The sequence below is a fragment of the Prionailurus viverrinus genome, chromosome B1, assembly GCF_022837055.1.
Source record: "Prionailurus viverrinus isolate Anna chromosome B1, UM_Priviv_1.0, whole genome shotgun sequence".
NCBI lineage: Eukaryota > Metazoa > Chordata > Mammalia > Carnivora > Felidae > Prionailurus > Prionailurus viverrinus.
Genome location: NC_062564.1, coordinates 6,974,181 through 6,983,542, shown reverse-complemented (window position 1 = coordinate 6,983,542; position 9,362 = coordinate 6,974,181). Strand labels below are relative to the sequence as shown.

Here is a 9,362-nt window from a genome sequence, read left to right as displayed (position 1 = left end):
GGGGGAAATACTCACAAATGACAAGTACTCCACAAATTTGTAGTGGTAGTATCTGATTAGGCTCTTAGGCACCTTCGAATCTTGATTTTAAAATCAATAAAAAATAAGCAAAGAAACAAAACAAGGGGAGAAAGAAACCGGAATGATTCTGAGACTCACTCACGGTGTTACTTGGGTAAAGCCACCCAATTTCTCTTGCCCTCCTTTGAAAGTCCAGGCCCGCTTCCAAGACTGGAGGAGGGCCCATCGGGTTCAGCTGACCTTCCGGCGGCAACAGAAAAAGTTCAGCTTGCAATGTCCAACAGGCTTCTCATCCTCACCACACATCTTCCGGCACTTGCCCCGGCCGAGCCTGCACGGCTCACAAGCAGCAAAGTCACCTACGCCAGAAAGATCTGCTGACACACCTGTCCAGGGACTCCCTGGACGTGGGGAGAACATCAAAGGCCACCCAAATAAGGGAGGATTTATATGGTCATAAAGAGTGTTTTTAAGAGCCAGCCCTGATTTTTCAAAGAGCTCTGCTTTTCTCAGGATGGAGATGGGGAGACTTAATTTTGAAGCAAGAGGTCGGCACATTCTTTGTTCTTCATGTGTTTATAACCTGGCCTGTGTCACAAGTAAGCACAGTGGGGCCAAGTGTCGTGTATATTACAGAAGCATAAAAATACATACCTGATACTTCTGTAAAGGTTACAGGATAAAGATTAGAGGGTTATCTTGTGGTTTGAAAAGATCCTTGAAGGTAGAGGTGAAGTTCAGTGCAGTTTTTTGGGGGGGTTTGGAAATGGTGTGTGTCCTCTGCAAACTGCCTGATCTCAACTTTCTCATTTGTCAAATGAACATTCTAGAAACACTTGTCTACACTGTAAATTCTTTTAGTGGTCAAATGGAGTAATTCATGTGAGAACATCTTGCCAAACACTATTTAGTCAATTAGCTGTTTTTTGGTGTTGTTACTTTAAGCAAAAGCTGTTTTACATGATCACAAAAAAATTTTTCAGGATAACTTTCACGGACCAGGGAGGTAGTGCCTTCGCCAGCCAAGAGTCCTTTATTTGCTGGTCTGGTTCTCCAGTGGAAACCTTTATGTTGCAACCCCTTATTTTCTTTCCTATTAACTACCTTCTTGTCAGTAACCCAGAGCTACATGGAACCTTACAGGTTGGTCTCACTACGACAACCACTCACTGGGCTCCTTGACAGTTTATTTCCCCATCCTCAGTGGCTATTTAGGATTTTACGTTCCCTGTCTCATCAAAGAAGATGTTTCCTCCCTCTCCTTCCCTCTCACATCATGGCTCAGTGACACGCCCAGAGTTGGTCCATTCCTGGACTGCATTACATCACCTTGATGCTGGATCTCCTCAGGTTGCCCACCTAACTCATGAAAACCAACCGAAGAGCTGTTTGTGCTCATGCTAATTGCTGCTTGCTTTGTGCTGAAGCTTGCCTGGGGGGCATGGGGATGGCCGTGACTATCCAGTTGGTTCTACGAAGTCCACCGTTAGAGTCAGATCTGTTCCTCAGGCTTCGCTCTAGTAAAGCCCAAGTCCGCATCACATGTCTCTTCTGCCAGACGTAGTGCACTCATCACAACTTGTGATAAGAATTCCTACTGGCTCTGAAACAAAGCCCCCGATGACTTTTATTCCAACCCGCTTTGATTGGGGGCAAGGGCAGACACAAGCTAACATTCTACTGAAGGCTTCCTGAGAACACTGAAAAACCAGTGCCCTGCTTCCTCGCCACACAACACTTCAACTCCTTGTTCATGTCTAGCTGCTGATTTTATCATTTTCTCCTTCTGAGTTCCAATCTTCTTCCTTACCTGGGAACTTCTGGGTGAGCAGCCATCTACCTTGTCTTCCCAGCTTATGTGAGTTCCACCCGTCTTCACTCAGATGATGCCCCAGCCTGTCTTACCTCCTGAGCCTTGCATTACCGAGGCAGGGAGGAATCAGCGTTTTCAGCCCTGGAACCGGGTAGGATATGGACTTATGTTGTGTTTCTAATCTGACCTACGCTTCAGAATGCCGGGGAGTGTCTCTAGATGCCCATTTGCTGCCAAATTAGAACACCCATTCTCCTGCTAACCCGCTCTGGCTGTGTTTATATGCAGGGCTTACAAGCAATGGGCGGAGTGATTATTTATGACAGCATCTGCTCTTTTCAGGCAGGGTGTGGTCTGACCATTCAGTGCCTTGCCATCTGTTGAGGATTTTGTATGCCACCTCTGCTCAAGGCTATTGCTGGGTGCTTTCCTACCTGGTTGGGAATCACAGAATTCAGACTTTGTGACTCTGGCATCCTGAGTTGGAAGCCTAGCTTACCACTTGTCATTCTGTCACCCGGGGACAATTATTTAACGTCTCATCCATGTCCCAGCTTCATCGTCTTGTATAAGACAGCAGTTACAATAGCACCCACATCCTAGGGATGTTTTGAAGGTTAAATGACATAATCCACATAAAGTTAACAGACTGCCTGGTGCACGGGAACTGCTCAGTGATGAGTAGAACCTTAATTGTTTCTCACTCCAAAATGCTGTCTAAACACTTTTAAATTCTGTTTGCAATTCTCTGGAGACATTTCTTTCAGTTCTGTTTATAATACGCATTCTTCCTGCAGAAGATAAGTATACAAAGAGATCAGGGGGTGCTTCAACGGGCACAGCTCTTCTGTATTGGCGGTGAGATTTCACCACTCCTTTATTTGATCCTTCTGAGACCAGTAGCATAGGCTGGGACACCTCTTACTGGGTTTAGGGGCAGAGCCTGTAAGACGTGGACGAGCATGTTCTCAGAGCAGAGCTTCTTGGCCGGTACAAGCCTGATCCTGTAACCTTGCTTATATTAGCACCACAAGCTAATGACAATAGGTCATTACCAGGTGCAAATCTCTGTAACCAAAATTCCAATTCAGTAACTAAGAGATTTCCCTGCGAGATAACAAACCCAGATATGATGCTGGCTACAAGAGGCAGAAATCTGGGGTTTCAGGCAACTATTCTTCTGATTATTTCTATCACACCTTGCCTCCAGAAGTCAGAGGGAGCTGACAGGTCAGAGGTCTGAAAAGTAGAAATTACACACAGGGGATTCAACTTACCTCCTGGAAGTGGCTTGGAATACTCGAGTCCTGCCTGGCACCCTAAATTCAAAATAGCACATTTTGGATTTTAAAGTCAGTGCAGGAAATAACACTGTACAAAACAACATTCCTGGCTCCACACATCTGCTGTCAAAGGTCAGCAGATCACAGAGGCTGTATCTTTATTCTATTTCTGAAGGCTAGCACTCTCGGTAACCAGTAAGAATTTTAATAAAAAGGTTGGGGGTAGGTGGGAGAGGGAATTGTAGTTTGCTGAGAAAATGCCACTGTAGATTCAAGAAATTCTCGTGAGGACCTCAGTGGGGAGCTGACTGTTAATCTCGATTTTACGGTGGCCCACAAAAGAACCATCAGGCTTTAAGAGCTGCCCCCATCACAATCCCATCCATTTGCAATTACCTGATGGAAACTGGGTGAAAATGAAGAAAAAGGCAAAGACAACATAAGACATCTTCCCGGTCAGGGTCATTTCTGGGGAAGACTCTTCGGAGCAGAGGTCTGGGACCTCTGCAAGAGGACAGGAGGCTCACTTATATTGGAAAGTAATGGGGAATACACTTGGTCAATGAAGTGAATCAATAAAGAAAGCACATTGACATGCTCCATTTCCTAGGATCAAGGACTGACATGATGGGAGGACCTGTATTCTGGGAATTCTGGCTGGGGCAGTGGAAGGAACATGAGGCCAGGAGCTGGAAAACCAGGAGCCACGCACTGATCCTACTGATGCAGGACGTAGGAGCCTACTAGCCCCCCTTCTCTCTCCCAGCTCCATTGTCTCTTCCATTGACTAAGGAGCAGCCATAGTGATTGACAGACGCAACATGCCCAGAGCTGGTCCATTCCTGAGCTGCATTCCATCACCTTGAGGCTGGATCTTCTCAGGTTGCCCACCTAACTTCTGAGCACCAACCCAAGAACTGTTTGTGTTCATGCTAATTGCTGCTTGCTTTGTGCTGAAGCTTGCTGGGGGGATGGGGATGGCTGTGCCTATCCACTTGGTTCTTTGAAGCCCACAGCTCCTCTGCCAGTCTCTTAGGGTTGTTGTCAAGCTGTAGGGATGAGGCTATGGATGTGCTTGGAACATAGGGAAGTGCTTGGAAAGAAGCCTGGTGCCCTGTAAGAAAAGCCCAAGCAGGGGCGCCTGGGTGGCGCAGTCGGTTAAGCGTCCGACTTGAGCCAGGTCACGATCTCGCGGTCCGGGAGTTCGAGCCCCACGTCAGGCTCTGGGCTGATGGCTCAGAGCCTGGAGCCTGTTTCCGATTCTGTGTCTCCCTCTCTCTCTGCCCCTCCCCTGTTCATGCTCTGTCTCTCTCTGTCCCAAAAATAAATAAACGTTGAAAAAAAATTAAAAAAAAAAAAAAAAGCCCAAGCAATGTGCACTGTTACTGCCCTGGTTTTCATTTGTACTACCTTCACACACGAAAGGGGGGTGGTTAATCTCAATTTTATGGTGGTCTGGGAGAAAAGTGGGGGGGGGGTGGTAGTCATTTTACCAACTTAGCTCTGAATCCCCGAGCCTGTGACAATGTCAACTAGCAGCCCAAAGGCAGAATTTCCACATCCTTTTCCTTCATCAAGAACACAGGTATCTGGGCGCCTGGGTGGCGCAGTCGGTTGAGCGTCCGACTTCAGCCAGGTCACGATCTCGCGGTCTGTGAGTTCGAGCCCCGCATCAGGCTCTGGGCTGATGGCTCGGAGCCTGGAGCCTGTTTCCAATTCTGTGTCTCCCTCTCTCTCTGCCCCTCCCCCGTTCATGCTCTGTCTCTCTCTGTCCCAAAAAAAATAAAATAAAACGTTGAAAAAAAAAAAAAGAACACAGGTATCAAAATTACTACTTATATCCCTGCACCCCCCAATAAGTCCCATCCTGTTGTCCATACTTCTGCAAGGCTCTGTTCTTCATCTCGGGAATGCAAAATAGGATAACTGAACAAGGCAAGCTGAGGTCAGACAGAGCGGGTTAGCAGATGTACGACCTCGGGCAGGTGGCTTACTTTGTTGAACTTGTCTCTTCATCTTACAATGGGGACGGAATAAAGGTACATACCTCATAGGATATTTAAAAGGACTCACTGAAATGAGTATTAAGTGGCTATCAGAGTGTCTGGCTATTATTACCAGCCTTACATTCACATGTCTGTCTATCCTGCTTTGCGTCCAACTTTTATGTAAATTCTTTTTCAACTACACCAACTCACAGTGAGCTTTTTCTGGCCTGGAAAGTGCAGCCATGCTGATATCTGCACGTTTGTTTCTGTGGCCTTCAAACAAGGCAGCTTCATGAACATAAGGCAATATGTAGGTACTAGGGGATGCGAGCTGAGCCTAACAGCCTCAGCCTTCAGCTTTCAGGCATTTTTAATAACCTGGAGCCAGGCCAAGTGTGAGGAGGGCAGCTGCACACCCCTGTTCTTACCTTGGGGTTTAATGCTCAGCACTCACTGTATTGCAATTCTTAATAATTTTATCTTTGAATATGTGCTCTGTAAATCAAATCTGGTCAGAATAGGAGTAAGTCTGGGACCTTAGAGCCTCAGTCCCCATATGATCTGCCTTCCTTCCCCTCCTCACCTTCTTGGGGGTTCCTGGCCCCTGGCCCGGGGGGCCCCACCCAACCTCCTCCTTTCCTATCCCTCCCAGAAACACTGCCACCACTGACCCCCAGCTCGTACTGAGTGGAGATGTATCTAGAGATGGGATGGCAGTGTCTTAGGGCCCAGCATGCCATCAAACCCTCCCATGCCATGACCGTGCCGTGGTGTAGGCGGGCAACCTGGCAGGAGCAGACCTCTCTCCAGCCCCCAATTCAATACGGATTGCTTGCAGCAGATATTGACATATCCTTGAGAGTTGCCCGGCCACCATGGATGGCAGTGGCAGGCTCATGGGGGAAACAGCTGGCTTGACTCTCTCTGGAGCAAGACACGCTGGTCCAGCAGTGGCTGATGGTGGACCACACACGTATGCGCAGTGGCAGTGTGGGGATCCCCAGGCAGTGTGAGCATCTGCAAGTGTCCTTCAAGTATCTTTGTGCCTGGGAGACTGTGACATTAAATAGCAAAGAAGCATTACTATGACAGATCAAGAGAACTAGATACCTTTAATGGCGCCTTTTTCCTACTTCTTGAACATGGGCCCTTGCACGTTATGTAGCTGATCTTGACCTGGAGTGAACTTCTAGTCTTAGGAAAACAAGATGACTCTAGAAACTTTCAAATTAAAGTGCTAGTCCTTGTCATGGGGATTGCATGGCCTCCTTGCTCCATCATGAGGCCAGAGATGCCCCTATAGAGTGGTCCCTACCATGCTCACTTCTGTAGCTCAAAGCCTCCTGCTCCAAACTCAAATCCTTCCATATGCAATTGCTTTGAATATGGTACAAATCATCATTTGTTTAGCCATTTAGAGCCTACCTGTTTTGCACATCCCCACAAAAGTGCCCCCAACATCTGCTAACATAGATAAGACAAATCCCAGAGCTGTAAGACTCTAAATTGCTGACAGCCTTCTAGGGCTTTGATCCCGAGACTTCTCACCTTACTGGTGAGAGGTATCATCTAGACTCATGAGCCCCTGTCTGGCACCCCTCTCCCCTGGGAGTTCCATGGCCCTTTGGGGTGGGCGCCTCATGCTACCTTCTCTGGGAGGCCCATCCCCTCATGCAACCCTGTCCATGTACCACCTGATTAACACCTCTCATGGTTTTACCTCTTCCCTGAGCAGCCCTCAAACCCTGGGACTCACCACATCCTTGGAATTCATCCACTCAAAGTTATCTGCCCTCCTCACAGTGAGGTGTGAGTAGGACACATCTTAGCTCTTACAACATTGCATGTCCCTTGGGAGAGTTAGTTGGCTATTTGTGAGTGCTCAGACAAAATCACATATGCCATGCTCTGAATGTCTGTGTCCCCCCCAACATTCATGTTGAAACCTAATCCTCACAGTGATGATGTTTGGAGATGAGCCTTTGGGATGTGATTAGGTCATGAGAACGGAGCCCTCATGAATGGGATTAACACCTTTATAAAAGGGGCCCCTGAGAGCTCCCTGTCCCCATCCCCCAAAGGAGGACACAGTGAGAAGTTAGCCATCTGCAACCTAGAAGAGGGTCCTCACCAGCACCCGGCCATGCTGGTGCCCGGTCTTGTATTGCAGCTTCCAGAACTGTGATAAATGTTGTTTATAAGCTACTGAGTCTGGGGTGTTTGGTTATAGCAGCTCAAACAGACGGAGACACCATATGCTGAGAGGAAGACAAAGAATCCCAAGCAGGATCTGTGCTGCCAGCCCAGAGCCTGATGTAGGGCTCAATCTCACAAACCATGAGATCATGACCTGAGGAGAAATCAAGAGTCTGACACTTAACCAACTGAGCCACTCAGGCTCTCCTAAATTTTTTTAAGTGAGGATTGGAAGGGAATAGAAAAAGTTTGTATATTCAGCCTATCATTCTTTTTTTTTAATGTTTTATTTATTTTTCAGAGCAAGAGAGAGACAGAGTATGAGTGGGGAGGGGCAGAGAGAGAGGGAGACACAGAATCCAAAGCAGACTCCAGGCTCTGAGCTGTCAGCACAGAGCCCGACGCGGGGCTCGAATCCACAAACTATGAGATCATGACCTGAGCCGAAGTCTGACACTTAACTGATGAGCCACCCAGGTGACTCTCAACCTATCATTCTTCACTGGATTTTTCATATAAGAATATATAATCAACACACACACACACACACACACACACACACACACACGTACCCATACATGCACACACCTCACAAAAATCTCATGGTGACTGAGGCTAAGGATACATGGAACATTCCCGCATAGTTATTTTAAGCAAATTGTTTAATTTAGAATAATTTAGAAAATGTGCACAGTGGAGAGTTCTCACATACCCCTCCCCCAGCTGCCCCTGATGTTAACATTCATGCTAATAATTATTAATAGTATGACCACGATGCGTTTGTCAAAACCAAGAAATTATCATTGGTATGTCATATTCCTACTGACTAACCTACAGATTTCGAGTTTGTCTGAGGTTTTCTCAACCAGACTGGGGTTTGGGGTCTGGGAGAAGAATAACACAGGGTTGAGGCTCCTCACCTTGTCCCTTGTGTCAGGGGAATGTGCTGGGGACATGCCTGGCCACCCCTGATGTTAAACCTGGCCACTCATTTAAGATGCCAGCTTTGTCCGCGCTAAAGGGACACTCTTGTCTCCCCACATTCTTTGGAATTAATTGCCTTCATTCAAGTTGGAGGACTCAAGCCTCACCTCCTGGAGGGAGGTGTGTACTGGGACCATCTGCAATTCTTCTGTTAAAAATGTGTCCCTTTTATCACAGTTATTTGTGTGTTCAATCATTTATTGACATTACTATGGCAGAAGGAAGTAAATTGATGGTCTTATCCAGGTCACATTCACAAACCGTGTTTTCAGTTACACAGCAAGCATTTGGTTGCTTTTCGGGAGTTTGTGATTATTCTAATAATATTTTACGATATTTCAATTTTCAGTAGCAATAATAATAGGGAGAATGATGATGAGGGAGGCTCATCTCCCTAATGTCACATTAAAGAGAGGTATTTCCCAACAGGGAAGAATTAGAGTAGGTAATTCAGGCCTTTCTCTCCATCCACTTAGCTGATTTACTTCAGATTAGGAAAAAGAGATAATCAAATTAGTGGCAGCCTGTGGTCAGAGTATATGGATATTTGATGTATCTATAGTCTTAATCAAATATCAAATATCCCATATGCTCATAACTATCCAGGGAGCTGTTTGCAGATTAAATAAGATGATGTATATAGTATTTAAAGTATCGGCACTTTTTAAAAAATAAACAATAAAACATATGTTTCAGTAAAGCACTTGCTGAATGTACACAGCTCACAAATATTGGAGCTGGAATTCAGACCCCACTGACTCCATCATGATATTATGTAATTACTCTGATTTTACATATGGGTAAACCAAAGCTATTAAGGAGCATAGTCAGGATTAGAAATCCAAACTGCCAGATTCCAGATCTTTCTTCCTACTGGTGCATATATCTGCCCCTGATCATCAAGGCACCCTCTACGCTGTCTTCCCTTCTTCCCCATTGTCCTTCTTAGGAACTTTCCAGTATCAGAAAACAGTGAGCTGCGGACTGAGTGACACCCACTGAGATGTGGGCTCGGCTTGGCAAAGCATGGAAACGTCCTCATTTCTGGCATGCCTCGCTGATCAAGATGTTCTCTGG

General features: G+C 46.4%; 1 protein-coding gene across 1 annotated transcript; it reads right to left on the bottom strand.

Annotated features, from left to right (window-relative positions):
- Nucleotides 1-219: 219 nt before the first annotated feature.
- On the bottom strand, nt 220-3,583 carry LOC125164304 (beta-defensin 105-like). The gene is made up of 3 exons (XM_047856941.1): nt 3,514-3,583; nt 3,112-3,153; nt 220-380 (listed from the first exon to the last, which is right to left on the bottom strand). Exons 1-3 carry the CDS (start codon nt 3,581-3,583, stop codon nt 253-255), a joined length of 240 nt encoding a protein of 79 aa, XP_047712897.1. The 3' UTR covers nt 220-252.
- Between the last annotated feature and the right edge of the window lie 5,779 nt (nt 3,584-9,362).